Genomic DNA, 22,444 nt, shown 5'->3' with positions numbered 1-22,444 from the left:
GTGGATCTCACCAGGGTCTGCACTGCCTAATAGTTTTATTTAAAAGGCCTCCTTTTGCTTTCCAGACAGCCTGTGTAAACAAACCCCTTTCTCACTATATTACGCAAACTTGTTCAACTTAACAAGCAAAACTGCTCCTTGAAATATGAACAAACAGCATTCCCTGGAGTTGTCCCCATGAAACAGAAGACTTCTTTAAAGCAATACACCATGCTAATGCAGGGAGCTTCATAAGCAGAAAGTGTGCGAAAGCCATAATGTTATGTCATTCTTAAATTAGGAAATGAACTTAATTTGCTTTACATCAGTGCTGAATTTGACCCTTTACTGTTAATGCAAACATCTTAAATTTCCACTTCCCACACACCATTTTACTAGACCTTGAATGAATACTCCACATCTATAGATACACAAAATATACAAAAATCAGGAAATGGTATCCTTTCTTATGTGCAGCTCTAGCTTATAAAGAGAGAAAAAAAGAAAGAAAAAAAAAAAAGAAAACCAAGTAAAGATTCTGTTGTGGGCTCGAATTCAAAGGCATTCAGAGAAGAAAAAGAAAGCTAATAAGAACGATATTGAAAGGAAAGACATAAAGAAGAATAATTCATAACAGCTGAACTTACACCTTGAGCAGATGAACCTACACTGAAGTTAAAAGGGATTATGAACTTGCTACTACCTTCCCACCAGCACATACTTGAGAAATGAGCTTTAAAAATTAAATAGGAGCTTGATAAGACACTATTCTTATACCACATTCATTACTGTATTTGAGCATCTTCCAATAGCATGTTGAAGGATATGAATAATTGCTCTTGAGTCCTTGGTGATAAGTTGGGCTTAACTCCAGACATATGGTTTGCTGGAGTGAGGCTCTATCATCTTCCAATAAAACTGAAGCTGATAAATACCTCGCCAGGAGAAAGACACTTAGCGTGGCTTCTGGCTCCTTACTTGACAATGCCTTAAAAGAGAGCATTTTGCTTCATTCACTTGCTGTGGACTCCCTGACTCCATCTTGGGTTTTAAGCATATGTGTTCAAGGAAGAGAAAACAGAAAAAGAACAAGACTTTTTCTTACAACAAACCCCTGTAAAAGTTTATTGAGGTCCTCAGCTAATGTGGGGATTCACTGTACTCTAGGACCTGTCTTCCAAAGATATGCCTATACTGTCACATTAGCCTAGTTCTTCAACATTCAGTCAAGCCCACAGTCTTCATTCTAGCACTCTCTCACTTTAATTTGGAGAGAACCAGGTGACTCTGCAGACAGTGCAATTTGGCTAGTACATACTTGAGCTCTCATGCTGCTGATGTAGAGAATCCTCATACCAGCAGTATAGACCCAGCCAAGTGAGCTCCATCTCCTGTGCAAATGTGAGAAAGTTCATATGCCTGAACAAATAAAGCTCTCGACCAGTGTTCTCATCTCAGTGCATTTCAGTATACTAGACCCAGGCCATGGTGACAGACCACACACCAAGATTTTTGACTTGGATGGGACATCAGAGTAAAAGGGAGAGGTAGAGTCTGCCATGCACTCAGCAGCATACACTACTGAAGGGGAATGCTCCTGGCTTCTGCAAATATGTGCTGAATCAGTACAGACTTTTGGAGAAGGGCCAGGTGGCTCACAGCCCATTTAAAGAAAGCTAGTGGGTGATTAGTGACTACGCTACTCATCCCAAACAAACTCATGGCTGGTGGGAGAACAGCACCTGCTTTTCCTGGCAAAAGCAAGTGAGTCTTCCCACACACAGGCAGGCATGCTCCACCTCATTAAAAAAAAAAAAAATTTAAAAAAAAAAAATCACTGAAAATGTTGACCCTGTAACTGTAAGTGTGCCATATGGAAATGCCGTTTGTATGCAATTATGTCCATACATTGAATAGTATCTTAAACACAGGGGTCATTTTCTTAAATACAGGGTTTGTATCAAACAAACTTGGGATTCTGCATGCACTACTATGGGGTTCAGTGTATTTGTTTGTTGTAATGAATTTCACTGGCTTAATTTTCAAAAGCAAAACATTTGCAACATTTTTTTTAGAACTAGCTACTGTGCAGTAGCTGAATTTTAAAAGTTCACTGTAGAAAAGAATACTACAACTTGCATCCCAGAATGCTGGAATAAATTTACTTGTATGTCAAAAGACCAAAAAATGTAGATGAAACAATGTGAGAAACATTTTTTTTTTTTTAAACAGAAGTCCGAAAACCTCATCTCCTCTGGATTATTTTGGCAGGTGTTCTTTTACAGAATCAGAACTAATAAAAGATAAAATAAGCTTCTAGTATCTAGAAGACATAAGGTAAACCAAATACCATGATTTGCCTCCACACTTTTAACAGCTGTATCCGTGCTTAGGAATGGAACTAAAACTTAAAACAAATTGAAGCTGCTACACCAGTGTTACTTTTCCTCAATTTAATTAATCCTTTGCAGTGCCTCTTCTGAAAGTATGCTTTCATGGCAAAACTTCTGAGCACTTCTCCACTAAACATTCAAAAACTGAATTCCAAAAAGACAACAGATTTATTCTGCCTTAATTCAACACCTAGTTCTCCCCAAACACTTTAATAGCTTCCAAGAGCCATCTTGATCACACCTATCACTACCCACTTAGCTCTATGACTGTATGTTTATAACTTTTTTACAGAATTATAACAAGACTATTTAAACAAAATATTAAAGTTACAGATGTGACACTGGCAGAAACTGTCAGTGGCTTCAGTCAAACAAACTATCACTCTGAATTTCTCCCAGCCTGCAAAGAACAAGTGTATCTAAATGTTAATGCCAAGACCACTACAACCTTCAAAACTCATCTGTAACATAATTCAAGCCCTAGTTGAAACAAAAATGCAGTTCTGATCTGGAAAATACCAATGGACATTGGTCCAGCAATATGTTTTTACTTACAAGCTCAATGCCTCAGGGGCTGATACCTCCATTATTAGTCCACTGTGTTTCAGAACGAACAACAAGGTTTTACATGAGTGTCAGTCTAACAAGCTATGATGAGCAACACTTGGATTTCATTGGAGAAATTTCAGTAACGAGCACATGTCGAAGATATGCTGCACAGAGTTAAGATTTCAAAAGAGCAATACTGGATTATTATTTTCCACGTCTTCCCAGACTCGCACCAAGACTTTTCAATGGCTGACTTTGACACTTAGAATATCAGTAAATTATTATTTAATCATAAGTGAAACCAATCAGGTGATTTGCCTTTATTAAGAATGCATTTATCTGAATTAAAAAGAACTTAATTCTATTAATTAAATAAAATTATCACTCCATGGGTATAGATAATTCCAAATTGACTTTGAGTTCAATGAACTCTGGAGGGGTTCATTAGCTTAGATGCAGCACCACAGGAATGCAGTTAAATGGCTTCCAAAGCCATTTCAGGTCCAGCAGAGGTACAGAACTGATTTGTTTCAGCACGTATCTTGAGCTCATAGATCTGCCAGACCTGAAATGACTACATGCTGACCTAGTTTGGAAGACTCTGATCTTGACTCCCAGGACTTGGACTTGCAATAGAATGGTGGCAGAGAAGCATTTAGACATTCATTCTCACCACTAGTCCTAGTGGGCTTTATATATCCAGACACAGAACAGTAACATGGCACAAACTAACAGGATCAGCAACAGCATCCAAGCTCCAGCAGTGCTGCTCCAGCAGGGCCAGTGCTGAGACAGAACTAATCTGCAGGGTGATTATTTGCAGTTAGGTGAATCCATTCTGGACCTCCTGAGTGTCTGATAGTAACCACAGCAGCCAGTGTTGTCCCAGTTATCCAGGATGTTCTGCTCCCCATGATCGTGGATATCAGAGAGTTGGTTACACAACATCCCAGTCAACAGAACATAAATCTGTTTGAAGACACTGAAAACTAAAGATAGCACTGAAGAGTTCAGTTCTAATTAGTGCGAAACAGCATCTAATTTTTTCCATCTCAGAGGACATTATAGCATACTTTATATATTATATAATACTCTCAAGTAGAAAGAAAAGTTAAAATACTGGAGAAGGTTTATTCCCTCTGTTTTTCCTTCAGGAGGTTATATATCACATATGAAAGTGTCAAATCATTTCACTTCAGTATTTCATAAACCAAAGGAATACTAAAATTTTATTAAAATTTTACTATGGGGCTCTTCTAGAAGTTTTGTTTCTCTTGGTTACTTCATTTTGAAGCTGTTCAATATTAACCTCCAATGTGCCACTGATACCTCTTATCACTGGAGTTGCAGTCTAAGCACCCAAAATACCCTAATTCTTTTTTTAGGCTTCCCTAATACAGTGCAGCAGGTTTTCTATGGAGGTTATGAAATTTCCATCCTTGGAGAAATTCAGAATTCATCTGGGCAGGCCCTCAACAGCCTGATCCAGCTGGTCATGCTTTCAGCAGCAGCCAGACCAGGCTGACCTCCAGGGGTCCCTTACAACCTAAATTATCCTGTGATTCCATCTGTCTGCAGTACTGGAGTTTCCTGTGCTGCAACACATAGAGCTCAGAAGTTGTGCACTGCCTCCAAGGAGGCTGAGTGGGAATCTCAGCACACTAAAAAAAAAGGGGTAATCACTGAGGAATGTCACTGACATTACTAGAACAATTCTGAATTTTGAGGCAGCAGCAAGAGCAAATCATTATCTTTCTCATGCTGTTTTTATATTGCTTTATGTCAAATTCTATCTCTATTTTAACAAGAAAGCTCTAGTGGCTTTAATTATTTCTCATTTGATTTACACTGCTGTAAAGGAGACAATGGTTTGGGTATTTTAATTACCATAATTGAGAATCTACAAATGAACATGTATTTGCAAAAACTTCATTCCCTACCTCTCCTTTTAAATTCCATATGAAATCACTGGGTAACACACATTATAAGTTGCAGGAGCACAGAATAACTAATGAAGACAGTTTCTATCCCAACATATCATGAAGAAATGCACAGTACGCTCTCTTTAATGAGAAAACTTCAGTGTGTCACAATGCCTTGAAACTAAAAAGATAATTGTATGGAAAAAAATATAACTGGTGGCAGCTACCATATAGCCAAATTACGGCTCTAATCCAATCACTAAATTGCCATATGTTCTGTTCTAAGCAATCAGCCAGTTCCCTACCACGACTCTCCAGAAATAACTGTGCTTTGCAATTGCCCAGCTGGGCATTTAAAATGTTCCACAAAGGTCTGGTGCCATGCGTTTGGTGGAAAAGGACATCACATCATCACGGTCCTTGTATATTCATCCAATTTTTATTTTTGAGACCAAATGTTGAAAAAGAACAACAAACACAGTCACAAAACTCCGAAAATGTGGACAACTGCAAAGTACCATTGTAGATATTTATAGGAAGAACTAATGGAACTGAGAGAAAAGTCACACATCTCTAGGTTTCCCCCTAATTTAAGACAAAGATAATTTTAAGATAAGGATTTATAATACATGTAAAATGCACTCAAACTATTAGGTAACATAGACTTTCCAGTCTAAAACTGGCATCAGTATTCATTCCCTGCCCACACAGAAGCCCTTAGAGATGCTTCAGGAAACAGATACTCATTCCTTAACTGAATGTCCTCTTCTCTGGGGGATTTAAAAAAAAAAATTCCCTCCCAACGCCCAGCTTGAATGTTCTCTTTTTATGAAGTGTGTAACCCGGTAGGTCTAAAGCAAGACTTGACTAAGAGACATGTAAGTATTAACTGATAATCATTCATGTGTGGTATATTAAGACCACAGTCAAAAGATGAGAATAGCCCTAAAGCCAGGGACCAGAATCTGAGCCTTCTGCTCCCACCAGTGCTGGAGCACAGGTATGAAGCCCCCGTTCACAACAAAGTTCAACAACATGCTCTTTCTACCTAGTTGCTTAAAATGTGACTGAAGAGTACAGTAAGAACTCAGGAACATCTGGCTGGATTAATTAAATCCCTGTTTTTCATAAGGAGAATTTATTCTTACGTACTTCAAATTTCAAATTTCCCAACATCAAATCCTCTCAGCCACAGTATGAACTTTGTAATATATTTCAAAAACATGCTCCTCTGAACTTCACAGAAATAATTCAACTCATATACTGTATGTATTTACATACGTTGTATCAGTCTATAGCATACAGAACTAGCATGTTTGCCTATTTGCAAATGCAAAATATTCTCTCTGAAACTACTATGGACAGGGAACTATATAAGGAGCCTCAGATTTGGTCTATTTGCAAAAAATTTAGAAAGTCATGCCAAGGCAAAGTAGAAAACCTGGACCATTCTCCTCTTCAGGTCTAGTTAATAGGATTGTTCTTACAGAACAAAGAAACAAAGCATAAATATTTAATTCTCATGACATGCAAACACTGTATTGTTTCCCTGTTGGTATGGATAACACTCCTGTTCACATTTTTATTTACTATCCAATTAGTAGATTAACATAAGTACAACTTGCCACCTCTGCACTTGAAGAGACAGTGAAAATGAGACAGGCATTTCTCAGTTTTAACAAACGTGGGAATACTCTGGGTTGAGGAAGAAGCACATGTGCATTATTTTTCTCAGAAAGTCAGATCACAGAGTATAATAGTTCAGCACAAAGTATAATAGTTTAGCTATTCACTGGGGCAAAAAACCATTATTTGTAAGACTTTAAATCAGCAACACAATTCTTAAAACTAATTTTATTATGGTATTTTTTATAAATAAATAATGTGAGTTAGTATTTAATTGTTTCAACCTGAGATTTTAATTTTTCACCTATCAGTACAGGAAATCTCTTGGCAGCTCTGGAGGCTGTATGAAAATTAAATTTTTTGTTTAATTATAAATTGGCTTTGCTTTAATAGTGGAGGCTTTAATTGAAATATTTTAATTAAGTGCTTGAAGCAATACAATGCCGGCTTTTTGCTGAAGACTAGCTTATCTAACAGTCTGGAGTTTCACATTTATTCAGCTCCTGTGCTGAACATACAGAGTGCTATATAACCAACCTGGCTAATGTCATGTAAAAGACAAACAGCAAGTGAGTTCAACTACACATCTCAGACCATGGTAATGATTTGGGCAATAAAAGGGAGTGGTGAGGATTGTTTAAAAAATAATTAGAGTGAGTGAAAGAAAGATAATAGTTGTAGCATCTTGTTCAAAATGTACTGTGATCTCCACAGATACACTTCCTGCCTTCTGGCAAACCTCCCAGGAGGAACAAGCAGCAGACAAGAGTATCAGATTGCTCTCTGACGGATGGTCAGACTATGGCAAAACAAAAGCTCCAGCAGGGAATGGTGCTCTCCTTCTCTAGACACGATATCCAAATTGAAAGCACTTGGAGGGTTTGTAAGTAGCAGTATCAACACTATTAAGATTTCAGGAGTGTGGGGAGGGGAGGAGGGCTGATTGCATTTTGACAGATTAATTCCCACATTTGAAGCATTCGGAAACAACACAATTTGTCTCTGGAGCCCCTCCTGATGACATTAACAAATAAAGAAATGGGATATAGAAGTACAGAGGAAACAGAATAGCAGCAGCAGAGTTTCATACTTCTAAAACACTGTTTATACAAAACCTCTGAAACTTTCTGGAAAGAGGGATCTGGCAGGTGCTATTATCCTGAAAACATGGACAAGAATAGCAGAACAGTTAACACTGATCACCCGCACCAAGTTTATCTGAAAACATCTGCATGACCATTTTGAAAAGCAGGCTATTGTTGTGTTGTGTAAAAAAACCAAGCCACCTAAGTCTTCAAGCACTAACAACTATGGAAACTGCATCTGCAATACAACGAGCAAGTTAAACATTTATATTTCATTGCAGATCACACCAAAAGAGTTACTTGCAGAGAAAATACATGAAAACCCGAAGAGGCAAGGAAGTATTTACAAATGAAAGATACTGAAATATATGCCTGCATTAACAAGATTTGTGGGGAAGAATGTTCCATGCATTGCAATAACAGGAAGATATTGTTATTAAAAACCAAACCTCTTCCTTTCTACTAGACAGTGCCCTCACTGATCAAAAAACCTAAGACTGAACAGCAGATAACTACAACAAGGTTCCACTGTATTTGACAGCAGATTTATTAAATTACAGGAGAACATAACTGATTCACACAACATATCTTACCTCCAGCAGAAAACACTTAGGAAGAAAAGGGAGAAGGGCAAGTACTTAGTGCAATTATGTAAGAGAGAGACACAAAATGTCATTTCAGAACACAAGTAATGGCTGGGTCAAGTAACTAGGTAGAATAATACTTCAAAATGTAAGAGTGGAGCACTGCAGGGTGTTTCTTGCCCTACTTCTCTCATACTCCTGTACTGTACTGGCTAGTACAATTCATCCCGACTGTCCAAAGAAGAAAAGCCTGCCAACTAATCTTAGAGGCCAAGGGAGAGAGATTAACAGAGGAAATGAGTAGGTCTGGGCTTCAAAAATCCACCTTCTCCAATTTCCTCTTCTTCCATCTACAGTGTATAACCAAGCTGTTATGAAACCATGTGTTGTAGTGATAAAAAACCCTTTTGTTCCTTTAAAATCTCTGAGCCAAGAACATGGCCAAAATCGTGCCTGAAGGCTGAAGAGGCTTGTCAGAGTTCTCAGGATAAAAATTTCAGGAAAATTGAGAAATTCTCAGCTGGTAGAGATCACTTCAGCTCCTTTAATCCACATTGCTATGCTGATCCACACCAGCCGAAAATCTGAACCTTCTTTTGTGGTGTGCTATTTTTAAGTAGCTAAACTTCAGCCTTGAGTACAATTGTTCAATCCTGTGATGCGGTCCCGAAAGACAAGTACAGTGCAAGTAAAAGAACCACCACCAACACGTCCCAGTCACTCACCAAACCCTTCATGTGCCTGTCAATTCTTATGAGTGCTATCAAATTCCCTACAGCTGTTCCTGAGTCTCTGTTGGGAGCTACAATGATATACAGCAAATCCCCCTAAAGTGGAAGCCTTTCTACTTTCAACATACCCTCCTGTTCAGACCACTTCCGCCACCTGCATTTTCTATTAGTCACCCTTTTGGACTGTAACATTATCAGTGAGCGAGGCCAAGATGTAACCCTGGCTTTTGTGTCGCATGTTACCCAATCTCTTCTTCTATCACTTACTCTCCCCAAGAAAATGAACTGTAATATCTCTTCCCATCAAGGCATTTTCTTGGTCTCTGTGATGAGAAAAAATTCTCTGGAAGCACCTAGATTTATTAAATCATACAAACCCAAGCTTTGAGCACAAAACTGGGTCTTGTCAGATGGTTGATATCATCTCTCAGACACTCACCAGGGTGACAATGGCACATTCAGCAGTCAGTTGAGCAGCACTGAACAACGTCCGAACAAAGCGGTAAATCTGTTTCTGCTCTGGGTCATGTTTGTCATAGTCTGGTGGCACTTCGGATTTCTAAGGAAGAAATACTTCCAAATAGGTGACTGAAACAAAATGAAGCAGACAGAAAAGAAAGACAGTTCACATGAAAGGGAAGAAGAGGCAGATGAACTTACCGAAAGGGGATGAAGGTTTTCATCAAAAATATCTAAGAGCATTCTTCCATCTGTGTCCCTAAAAAGTATTAAAACCAAAGTAGTGTCATTATCTTGAACACAACAGCAAGCAGCTCTCCTAAACACAAATGTACTGTTAAAACTCCAATACTACTCATGCTGTGGGGTGCTTAGAAACACTGCAGAAATGTGATTTTCAAATAGAAATTGGACCTATTCTGCCATAAGGTTCATGTGTAATATGAAATCCATATTACACAGTATGCTAGAATTTTCAGCTTTCAATGCCCAAGACCCACAGCTTTTGTGCTCTCAATCGTGAGGCATTTTGACAGTCTAAGAGGTACTACTATAAGCTTATAATAAAATCCGCCCATCTTACTTTTCTTAACTTTGTCACATTAATCCTTGCAATCTCTTAATCCCTTCTCCTTTACTGTCAACATCATGAACATTTACAAATATGCAACACTTTTTACAGTTATCCTTTAGTTAATAGATAAATACTCCACTTTTTATTTGGAAAATCCTATCCTACTAGTTATTTCTGAAAGCAAAAAGGAGTACATACAAAAAATTTCGGACAAAATAATATTCCTACTCACTGGTTTTATTTGCTATTTCTCTCTCAAGATCAGCATGGAAGCTGATGCAACTTCACAAGCCTAACATCCAGTACGCAATATAAGATTTTTGCTGTGTGCAATCCTGGCAGGTACGCTAACAATCACAAAAGCAAGTGGTATAACAGTACCAGTTACAACTGGACACTTTCTGGACAGATGCATTCATGCGACCTCCTTATTACAATCCTATATTTATTTATAGCATCCCTGGCACTCTGGTCACAAGAGTTCTTGAGAGAAACCAATGAACATGTTTTCTACCATTACTCAACAGCACATATCTCTCAGAGCATGCAAATGTGAGTTTTACAGCGGATTCATGTCTACAAACTGTACTCATTAGCAGCTAACATTTAAATCTTGACATCTGAACATTTTTTCTGCTATAAAGCTTGCTAACCCTGAAATAAACACTTTTTTAAAAAAGGGACTACCTAAATAAAAACAAAAAATTACTAGAAAATTCCTAATGACCAATACTTTTACCCCTACATAAAAAGGCTAGTATCTTAATGCAGAAGTAGTCTTACTGCAGTCAGTGCTACAGTAAACTGAAAGGAAAGAACAAACTTCCTATTTTATTTTTTTATGCCATAGCTGCTGCATGCTATGAAGGCACATTCGGTTGCCCTCAAAATATCTATTACACTAAAACAAAAATTGATAGGTTTTTGTCTTCATTACAACAAATTCACATTGTTATCTTTCAAAAATTAACCATCTATTAATTGCTAAGCATTCTTCACGTTTAGTTTGTTGGCATATATTTTATTTATTCATTTAGCAAATTCACCAAGACTTATGCGTTCCCCTGAAAATAAGATGTAGTCTTTCACCACTTGTTGAACAGCTAAGCACAACAAAAGCTGCAGAAAACAAATAAATAAAACAATGGCAAAAAACATATCAGAGACAAAAGAAATAGAAAGTTACAATGAAATGAAGTGTGTGAAATATATGAAGGAATATTCTATTTCATGTATAATTTCTAAAAAAGCTGAGATTGGTGAGAGTTTGGAATATTAGGAAGCCATTTAGTTTTAAGTCTACTGTGCAGGATGAAAGGAACAAATAAATACTGCGTGTAAAGAATTATTCTGGGGCTAAACAGGTGCTTGACTCATTTTTTATCAAAATCAACCTTGAGTCTATTGAAGAGTTACAGTGGTTCCTTACTCGCCACCTCCTATAACAAACCAAAATCTACCATATACGTCAACAACTTCCTTTTTGCCTATAATGGCAGGAAACAGAACATATGTTTTGCTCTTGCTGTTTCAGCAGCAAGTACAACTGAAAGCTGTGACCATGTTGTTCGTCCATTCCTAAATCAGAGACAGCCAAAGACAGAGCAGTCATATGACATCCTTTATTTCAGAGTTGGTAACCAACATACATGAGCCTGCTCCAGCATCACGGCCGAGACTATCTGACCTGAGCGTGGCAGAGGGTGCACTGACAATGCACCTCTCCATCCTGGGCAGCTTCAGGGGAGAGAAGCAGCAACCAGTTCTTCCTGAGTAAATCACCTCTCCATCCCAAAAACTAAAGGATGGATAGCAAGTTTCCCAAGAAGGTAACATTCAGAATGTATTTACTTTCAAGACACTGACATCTTGGAAAGTTGTCTAAGAGCTTTCAGCAGGGATCAAGCCTAAGTCTTTCTGCCCTTGTGCACTTCTAAAGGTTTCTCTTTAGATGTCAGCCTTGTTTCAAGAAGTGATGGGTCCCAGTGACCTGAAACACAGTCCCACCAGCTTAACTTTAAATTTATGAGTAATTCTTTTTGTTCTAGTCAGACTTCTTACAGTCCAGAAGAAAAAACATGTAAGTGGCTCATTAGATCAAGATCTAAGTCAAGTTCTCTGAAAAGATGTTGAAAAATCACGGACACAAAATTCACTTCAATTTATACAATCTCTCCTTAGAAATGTCAGGAAATAGTGTTTTATGATACTGTAACATATCATGAGGACAGGGAATTTAAGATACAAAAGCACAATTCAACATGAAGAAAGCTGTTATTTATGAAGTTACTTTTTAAAGAACCTATTTTCTATTCAATTTCAATCAACTTGACTAAGCAGAGATCTAAAACATGCTACACCAGAGGAGATAGGACACGTCCTGCTCTGTTTCTGAGGCATCTTGAATTACATCTATTCAGTGTCACTCTTACAGTATAATGCATGTTTTTTTATTTCAAATCCATTAACATTAACTGATCATTGATTTATACAGTTAACTTTACAAAGGTGTATCTAAAAAAAATAAATCTGAAAGACCTTATTCAGATTTATCTATATGTAATTGCAACATATGCAATAATGCAGAAGTGCCCAGTGCACATAAAACCGAACACTGAATCATGAAAGTGTTTCAATTCTGAACTGTACTTCCAGATTTTTAAGGTACATAATCCTCTCATTTTTATTTTTCTAAGCAAAATAATATATATATAAAAATACAAAAGAATATGTTTCTCATTTCTAGCATGTGAGATAAGAAAACTACTACCTAAAAACTTTTTGAAAGAAACAGAGCATGGATTTTTAGGGTTAGAGCAGTTCACTTGTTTTTATTAAAGACATCTTCAGTACAAGATTTCATTAGTCACATACCTGTTTTTGATGTGGTAATATATCGCAAGAGCTACACTGTAAAGAAAAAATATAGAATTAATACCTCAAGACTGTCAAATTATATTTGTCATATTAACATGCAAATTTAAAACCTAGCACAATGCATGACAAAAAGTATGCTTAACAGCCTGTTTGCTTCTGTTTGCTGTTAGATACAAGGAAAACTGTTGTAAACAGATAATTTTATAATATTGTTACTTATAATAATGAAGCACCTTACAAAAATATTCATATTCTACAAACCAAGTTGCACATACCTTCCATTTATTTGCCTACTCCACTAAAGCCAATGATAAAACTGCTACTGATTTCCAAGGTTGAAGACAAAGCATCAGAGGCACTGAACATTCTCTTTTACTGTTTGCTAATGCTGCCAGGCTAACATGAAATATTTTAATCACTGTTGGCTTACGATTTTATATTTAAATCCATTAACTTTTGCCTGTTGTTCTATGTAGTTACATACCAGACTCAAACACCAGGTTCCTATAGTTTTATGGCATCAAGTTACTTATTTTAACTCAGGAAAGGCAACTCCCTGAATAACTTACTGCATTATGCACTTCCCATGTTCTCAACCACATGTCAAAGTACATCTGTCCGAAGACAAAAAATGTCTTTATATTCACAGAAAGCTAAGATTTTAATTACATATACAACTAACTGATTTCATTCACATTTGAGACTAAAGAAACTTAAGATATGGCTTCTCATGGTTATTATCCAGTTTCCAACTCACTACTCCAGCTTTATCGAAGGACGTATGCTTTACTCATGACAGAGCTTTATTGAGGGATAAGGCAGAACCAGCACCCTCCCTACTTGTTCCAGCAGCATAAAACCCAGTCAGACCTCAAAGGGAAGGAGGAGGAAGTTCACTGATTCTATTTGTTGATAATTTGTCTTGTCAGTGATTCACTGTAAGAAGTTTATGTTTTATACTGATGCAAAATTCCCCCCCCTTTTCCAGAAAAGGCCTTTTAAAGAGTCAATTGGTTGTTCTGTAATTTTATTACAGAATTTCTACATGAAGACTGACATGTTATGTGTTAGGAAAAGAGGAAAAAAAAATGTTGGAACTACTCCTTTAGTAGAATTTTACATTATTTCAAGGTGGGTTGGGGTTTTTTTGTTTGTTTGTTGGGGGGGAGGGGGCATGGTAGTGTTTGTTTGGGGTTTTTTGTGGTTTCGGTTTTGCACAGCCATATAGTGGATAATACTTTCCTTATTTGAAATCAAATATATTTTGCTATGTATGAGCATTTAGCTTTTACCTGTCTGCCTTCTAAGTTTCTGGATCATAAATGCTTTTTACATTTGATTTTTTTCTACAGATACTTTAAAGGACACAGTCCTCACTGAACACAAAAGGCACATTTTTGAATGAATTTAATTTTACTGAAAGCTAATCACAAAATAAATGTCCTAATATTTAATTTTAAGCTATGCCCCTAGGAACACAGTTGCAGCTCTAGTTCACTATGAAAGCAGATGCAAGAATCTGTGCAGAGCTCTGCTCAGTGCCTCTATGGTTGCTTTTGTAACAAAATGTCAAATTAAGTTTAGAAAACATTTACTATTTAGAAATCTGTATCTAAATCTGAAAATCTTTCAGAGTTCCAATAGATTAACTCAGATCCAAGTTTCATTCTGCTTTTCATACACTGGTTCAGCTAGCACTCAGTGTGCAGGAAAGCAGCTTATAGTAGAGCTTTCCATCACCCTTACCTGGCCACCCCACTGATGCTGCAGATCTCCAGGAGATACACTAACATTTTAAACACACCAGTGTGTAACATGACCCAAAATAAATCAACGAGCCACCACCTTGCCCCCCACCAGCTTGTCTTTCTGTCTTCTCTTTCACAAGGTTGCTGCTGGCCACCATGGCCTGCTGAAAACACTTCTTGGCTGCTACGGCCAGCTGCACCCATCTCTTCTTTTCACAAGCAGTCTCAGTTCTGATACAAAGAGGGACCTGAAATCTGCCCAAAAGGCTGCCCTTACAAAAATCTGCATGGAAAGGATTTTAGAGCAGAAGAGTATGAGATTCCAGGAGTTAATAAAACCCCAACTCAAAAAGCCTTCTTTCAGTGTTCATCCATATTATTTTTCAGTTACTAATTAAAGAAACTTGAGGAAAAGCAAGACTGTATTTCAGGCAGAAATAGCTGATGAGGAATTAGGTGTCAGTCTGACAGCAAATTCCTTCTCCACTCCCCTCTTTTTTCCTTAAACAGAAGAATTAAGAACATGTTTTAGTGACTACCAACATTACCAAGTCCTTTGGACATGCTAGTCTATTTGTCTCTCATGTACGCATCAACGTAGCACAGATTTTGTCTTAATAAAGTTTTGCATTTGAGCACATCAAAGTAACCATCCTACAATCAACTCAAGAGAGTGTATCAGCAATCATAATAAAAAACCAGCATAAAATGCCTGAGCATTTGTTCTCTCATTTTTTCCCCTTACTGTACAAAATGTAAAGAACAATACTCTACAAATATCAATTTGATTTCTTTCCAAATGTAAAAAGGCCCCAGTGAAACCTGAAATTATTATCTGAGATGTCACTCATGGGTAAGCCCATGTGAGCACCACATACAAAACTCCCCACTGCTGTGTAATAAACTGTCAGTGCCCTTATACTCAATAAGCAAATGAATCTGAAGACAACTAATTTCTACTTCAACCATAAAACTGGAAAGAAAGCTTAGCAAATAAGCATTTTTCTCATGAACAGAAAAGAGTTCTTCAATTTCAGATAATTCCAAAATTCTGAATAAACAAGTACCCAAATAAATTTTGAAGGACTCATCCAAAGCAAGTACCCGGTTGAATGATGAAGCACAAGGATCTCAGCTGCTGGAATCTGAGATCCTTAATTGCTGCCTTCTGTTGAGATATGCAGTACTAGGAGGTTGATTCTGCACAGACCTAAAATAAGAGCGATACCCTTTGCTCATATTATTCACTGCCTCTGGAGCATGACTGGATTAAATAAAATTACTCCTTCAAAAACCAAAGCCTTTGAAGCTTGCTCAGTAATAGTGCAGAAATATGTATATATAAATAAATATGTAAATAAAATGTAGGTTCTAGCAAAAAAAGTATTATGAAACCCACCATTTGATGGTATACTTGAGGTTTGGTTGACTGACTGTGCTGTCATCCAGGAAAATAGTGGAGCAGGAACTGTACTTCCTTCTCAACTGCCCAGGAGGATGCTATGAAAAACATGTAAAAGAACAATGGCAATTATGTAATACCAAAGCATTTTTCTGAGGAGATGTAAGAATTTAGAAAAAACTGATTACTCTGTCCCTCACAATGACACATACAGTAATGTGATCATATTTTGAAGCAGTTCATAAAGTTCAGAAATAATTACCAGTGCAAAAGTCACAACAAACCCTGCCTGAGCCTTGACTAATGCTTTCAAGTCCCAACCTCCCCTCCATCCCTCCTTCCCCAAAACCATGCAAAAATTTTTGTGCAGAATTACTCGAATACACACAAATACATCTGGAAAGCAAAGATGAACGAGACCTATGTTTCTGTCCTTGTTCCAAAAGAGTAAGTGAAGAGTGAAAAAGAAATTGCATTAACAATGAAGATTGATTTAGAAATGGATACAAAACCATGCTTGGAGAAAAAAGAATTAAAAAACAACCCAAGCAAACCCTAACAGAATGAAGTAGGGGAAAGAGATCTTTTCAGTAAAACCAATAAAACCTCTAAAAATTGATAGGGAAAAATTCAGAAAAATTTTTGTAGAGCATGCTTCTCCTTCAGCTGTTCAGAGCAGCCAGCATTCCTCTGGTCTAAAGAGAATAGTTTCTTCATAGCAGCTAAGAGTTATACCAGTCATTAATGCTCTCTGATTTTATCCTTGCTTATTCTACCTACACTAGTGAATAACTTGACCAAGAACCTGTGTCAAGAATGTTAAGACCAGTCAAATTACATGTTTAACTTAAATATTTAAAGCACATCAACATGGAAATTTTCACTTGCCTTATAATGAATGTTCCCAGCTTTTCAGTGGAGAGACCAATGTCAATATCATTGATGGAATCCACAGGCATTTACCAGCTCAGACCAACTGAGTGTCTAGGCTGTGGTCCTGACTCCTACCTCAGTACATCCTCCCCTGTCTAATTTCCAAAACAGATATTATTACAACTGCCAGCACTCCATCATCTTACTAATGTTGCCTTTTTTACGGGCAGCAGACCTCTTAGCAGCATTCGTTAGGTAGAGAACAAGTACATTCTTGGTAAAACCTACATGCATCTGAGTCGTCTTTCTTTTTTTCCCACCTATGAGTGAAAGAGCATCCAAAGTCTTCTGTTAATTGAAAAAAAAAATTCTGAAGCTGTTGCAATTGTAGAAACATTACATTCAAATTATTTGAAAGCTCACCAACAAGTTCTATCAAGGTTCCTCACCTGACCAATAAAATTGTAGGCCAAACTGCTTTTCTTGGATGTTAAAATGCTTACTGAGAAAATGAAAACTATCCCCTCTCAAAGATTCTCCAGAAGTTTGGAAAGGTACTTCATAGTATTTTGGAAGTTCACAATCCATCTATCTTCCAAGCTATTCTATGTTAAGCAAGGCAAAAACAAACAGAAAATTCAGAAGCACTGGAAGAGCCTCCATCCACGGCTAGACACAGGAGAAAACATGGCAACAACTGATGAGGAAAAGGCTGAGGTGCTTAATGCCCTATGTGCCTCAGTCTTTAATAGCAAGACTAGTTGTACTGAGGGAATCCAACCTCCTCAACCAAAAGACAGAGACTGGGAGAATCATCCCTCCACATTCCAGGAGGAGACAGTGACCTGCCGCATCACACAAACACGCACATCTATGGGACCGGACGGGATACAGCCGAGGGTGCAGAAGGAGCTGGCTGGGGTGCTCACCGAGCTGCTTTCCATCATTTACCAGCAGTCCTGGCTGACTGGGGAGGTCCTGACAGATTGGAAATTGGCCAATGTGACACCCATATATAAGAAGGGTTGGAAGCACAATCTGGGAAATTACAAGCCTGTCACTGACTTCGATGCCCAGGAAGCTGTTGGAGCAGCTCATCCTGAGTGCCATCACACAGCACATGTGGGACAACCAGATGCTCAGGCCCAGTCAGCGTGGGTTTATGAAAGGCAGGTCCTGCCTGACAAACCTGATCTCCTTCTACGACAGGGCGACCTGCTTATTGGATGAGGGAAAGGCTGTGGATGTTGTTTACCTTGACTTCAGTAAGGCCTTTGACAACATTTCCCATAGAATTCTCCTAGCTTGGATGGGCACACGCTTTGCTGGGTAAAAAACTGTCTGGACAACCGGGCCCAAAGAGTTGTGGTGAACGGAGTTAAATCCAGCTGGTGGCTGGTCACGAGTGGTGTCCCCCAGGGCTGGGTTTTGGGGCCACTCCTGTTTAACATCTTTATTGATGATCTAGACGAGGGGATCGAGTGCACCCTCAGTCAGTTTGCAGATGACCCCAGGTTGGGTGGGAGTGTTGATCTGCTCAAGGGTAGGGAGGCTCTGCAGAGAGACCTGGACAGGCTGGAGCCATGGGCTGAGGCCAACTAGAGGAGTTTCCATAAGGGCAAATGCCGGGGGCTGCCCTTGGGCCACAACAACCCCCAGCAGCACAGGCTTGGGGAGGAGTGGCTGGAGAGCTGATTGACAGCCGGCTGAACAGAAGCCAGCAGTGTGCCCAGGGGGCCAAGAAGGCCAATGGCATCCTGGCTTGTGTCAGCAATAGCGTGGCCAGCAGGGACAGGGAAGGGATCTGACCCCTGGACTCGGCACTGGTGAGGCCGCCCCTCGATTCCTGTGTTCAGTTTTGGGCCCCTCACTACAAAAAGGACATTGAATGACTCGAGCGTGTCCAGAGAAGGGCAACGAAGCTGGTGCAGGGTCTGGAGCACAGGTCGTACGGGGAGCGGCTGAGGGAACTGGGGGTGTTTAGTCTGGAGAAGAGGAGGCTGAGGGGAGACCTCATCGCCCTCTACAGCTGCCTGAAAGGAGGGTGCAGAGAGCTGGGGATGAGCCTCTTTAACCAAGTAACAAGTGATAGGACAAGAGGGAATGGCCTCAGGTTGCTCCAGGGAAGGTTTATTTGGATATTAGGAAGTATTTCTTTCCAGAAGGGGTTGTTAGGTGTTGGAATGGGCTGCCCAGTGCAGTGGTGGAGTCCCCATCCCTGGAGGTGTTTATGAGTTGGGTTGACTTAGCGCTGAGGGATCTGGTGTAGTTGAGAATGGTCAGTGTTAGGTTAATGGTTGGACTAGATAATCTTCAAGGTTTTTTCCAACCTAGATGATTCTGTGAAGCATTAATGTCATAGAATATTTTATCCAGCATTGATCTATACAGAGAAATTTACTAAGGGACTGGTGATTTACAGCTTTTATTCTACCACAGTTTAGTTCAAATTTCTGGATTAGTCTGTTGAGTACTTTCCACAGGTGTGATAAATGCAAAGCAACTGAAAACCAGTTGAAAATGAGACTGTTTAGCAGTTGAAAAAAAAAAAAAAAGAGGTACAGACATTTCAGCATCATTTAAAAAAACTGAAAGTTTTAATTCTACATTTTAAGTGTTAACCTGTTCTAAAGGTTTAGATAAACTTTAAGATAAATGGACTGCTTTCATTCAAGGTAAGCATGAATAAAAAACAGAAAACAACTCTGCAGCAACACCACTATCAGATTTAGATTTTCTTATGTAAATAGCACTCTAACATTTGATACATGCCAATAATTAGAGCCACGCACCTTATTTCTGAAACTACCACATCACAGAACTCTCCATGGTTTTCAGCCCACATCACACTTTGTTAGACTTAAAACTTTTCACACTTCTGAAAAATATGTGGTGTCTCATGCCTCATTTTCTGTTCATAACAACTTGGCAGGAAGGGGTACCTCTCCCAGTCTGAAAAATGGTGCCAAGTGTAAGCCTACTATCTTGGGTATATACTCACTTTTGGGCCATGTGAATAACTAACCTATTAGCAGATCAACATTCCCAGCTTCTACTCTGAAATCCAACTACAGACATATGGTATGCCAGGTAACAGACTTTCTGTCTTTTTCCAAATTACTGGAAAACATCTTTGGTTTCATGTTCTAACTTGACTAAGCTGGAAGATATCTAAAGTCCCACAGTTCAGTCAAACAGGCTTTTCTGAACTTCCATAAAATGCTGCACAGGAACTTTCTCAATCCTTGCAAAGGACAAGAGAGGTTACCGTGCATCATCTCAGTATTGAGCACTGTCCTATAGAGAAAACCCTTTCTGTGTCCATTTTAACAGGGTAAGTCCACACCCAAAATTGTACAGGAGCTTAATGGCTTCACATTTCAAATCTCTTGTAATTAACCACAAAAATCTTCCACTTACACAAGTTAGAGAGGCTCTAAGCAAGCAGGGAAAAAAAAATAAAAATCAGAAGAGCTGAAAAAGAATGTGGAGCCTGTGCAGAAATTAGCCAAATCCTCTAACATCAACAGGATCCTTCTCAGGTTCTGTCCCACCATTAAGGCTGACATAGGGAAAAGACTGATAGAAGTCCTTTTGTAAATCTTCATATGCAAACATGACAGTGAGTATAGGACACATGTGGAGCTTTGACAATCTCTGTTATTACTAATATTTACAAATTAAAAGCATCTCACTGATATGAAGTAGAAGTCACTTTAGATGTACTTTAATTTGCAATAGCAATATTTTTGAAGAAAAGCTGAGATTCAGCAGACATCATGCTTCTCAACTTCAGCAAGACTTCTGACTTCATCTCACGTGAAACAAGAAAAACATGGCAGGTAAAAATGATTCATAAAACTATACTCTCTGGTTACCCAGGGATCACTTTCAAATTGGAAGGTTGAAGTAAGGGGACATTCCACAGACATTCTGGTCTGAGCAGTAACTTTGATAACAGAATCAAGGTATTTTTTACTGAATTTGCAGCTGGCATTAACTTGCAGAGGGCTGTTATAAAAAAAAAAAGTAATCATATAGGATTTATAGTTACCATGTATACAATAGGGTAGAGCACCCTTCCACTCTGCTCAGATAGAATTTCATGTCCAGTTTTGACCACTGTATTTCAAGAAAGATGAACAGATTTCAGAGAGTCAGGAGGAGAGAACAGCAAGATTAATCTGAGGTTTGAAAAACCTCATTTAGGAGGAAAAATTGAAAGACTTGAGAGGTTTTTCTCCAGGAACAAAGCAACAATAAATGGCCGTAAGTCATGCTGAAGGGAGTTACAAAAAAAGAGAATGTTGTTCTCCATGACCATTGTGGACGGGATAAGAAAGAGCAGGCTTATATTGAAACTAGGGAAAATTAAGATTGGACATGAAAGTTTGTGGAGAGGTGATGGCAAAAAAAATACTCCAAATCACCACATTTTGCTAGTATCAGGGATAGCTTGAGAGACTGAAGCAGTGATAGCATCTCCACTTACTGCAAGTTGTAAAGAAGAGGTAAAACAAGCATATGCCAGGAACAGCTTAGATGCATAATTCTGCTTTTAGGCAAGAAACCAGACTAAATTCTGGGTGAATTTTTTATTGTTCTGTGATTTCTTTTGGTGGGGAGGATCTGCAGCTCTTTACTCTGAAAGCAGTTGTTATTTTTCTCATTTCAACCAAAGACATTCATTGAGAAATAGTGACATTATAGGCTACAAGCAACACATAATAGCTGTTTTATGGAATTTCTTTCTTTAGAGGAAAAGATATGTAACGGAAAAAATTGCATTATAACTTGCTAAGCTTTTACATGTGTTATAGAACAAGCTCTAAGAGATCAAGATTCTATGTACTTTCATTAATGCCAGGTGTTTCTAGCTCTTAAAAATTAAACCTAAATTTATGGGGAAAGGGGAAGCATTACTATTTATTTTGTTAAAATGGTCATTTCAGGGTGGTTTTGGGTAGGAACATTTAACAAACAGGTGCATACTGACCAAAACCCACACTCAGAATTGATCAGAAGGGGTACCAGCCAGCTCTGCCCTGGAAGCTCTTTAGCAAAACTAGTATGGCACTCTGCCCTAATGCTCAGCAGGATTTGTTCGTTTGGGCACAACACTTCCCTAATGAAGCTATACAGCTTTTGTACCAGAGCTGGCTTTCAGCCAGTCGGCTTCCAGTTTGGCAGAGGAGCTTCAGTGTTTTTCAGTGTTCTTTTGCACTTGTCCATCAGAAGATTTTGCAGCTTCTGCCCTAAATAATGATAGTACTGTCTCTTCCATCAAACCAGGTATAAGTTACTGCATGATTTTAAAAGGTATTATGGAATTGTATTTCCCCCCACGGAAAAACTGAGGCTCTCTTGCACCCGTCTGTGGAAACATGCCCATTAGCTTCCAGGCAGTAGATGCTGGCCAAAATGCTAACAGGCAAAACTGGCATATAAAAGTACACATGAAGCCAAATTACAACCGCAAGCAAAAATACTAGGACTGCTTCTGACTTGGAAAAGGGAGGTTCCTATCTTGGGGATCTTCTATTGCTTCAGGACATGAATTAGTTCTGACAACATTTTTCACAGAGGAAACATGATTTTACAGGTCAACAAAGTGCTTCCAAAATCAGGCAAGCCATGCAACA

At 38.5% G+C, this 22,444-nt stretch overlaps 1 protein-coding gene across 5 annotated transcripts in view; it reads right to left on the bottom strand.

Annotated features, from left to right (window-relative positions):
* Nucleotides 1-22,444, bottom strand: part of CCNY (cyclin Y) — a 96,676-nt gene that overhangs the window by 17,581 nt on the left and 56,651 nt on the right. For all 5 annotated transcript variants that reach the window (XM_026842482.1, XM_026842481.1, XM_026842483.1 and 2 more), the window contains 4 exons: nt 15,927-16,027; nt 12,777-12,812; nt 9,530-9,587; nt 9,309-9,428 (listed from right to left, as the gene is read on the bottom strand). In XM_026842482.1, the coding sequence (XP_026698283.1) occupies nt 9,309-9,428; nt 9,530-9,587; nt 12,777-12,812; nt 15,927-16,027 (315 nt within the window). The remainder of the gene's footprint in view (nt 1-9,308; nt 9,429-9,529; nt 9,588-12,776; nt 12,813-15,926; nt 16,028-22,444) is intronic.

The sequence above is a fragment of the Athene cunicularia genome (genome assembly GCF_003259725.1).
Source record: "Athene cunicularia isolate RWA chromosome 2 unlocalized genomic scaffold, athCun1 chr2_part1, whole genome shotgun sequence".
NCBI lineage: Eukaryota > Metazoa > Chordata > Aves > Strigiformes > Strigidae > Athene > Athene cunicularia.
This window is presented reverse-complemented; position numbering and strand designations above follow the sequence as displayed.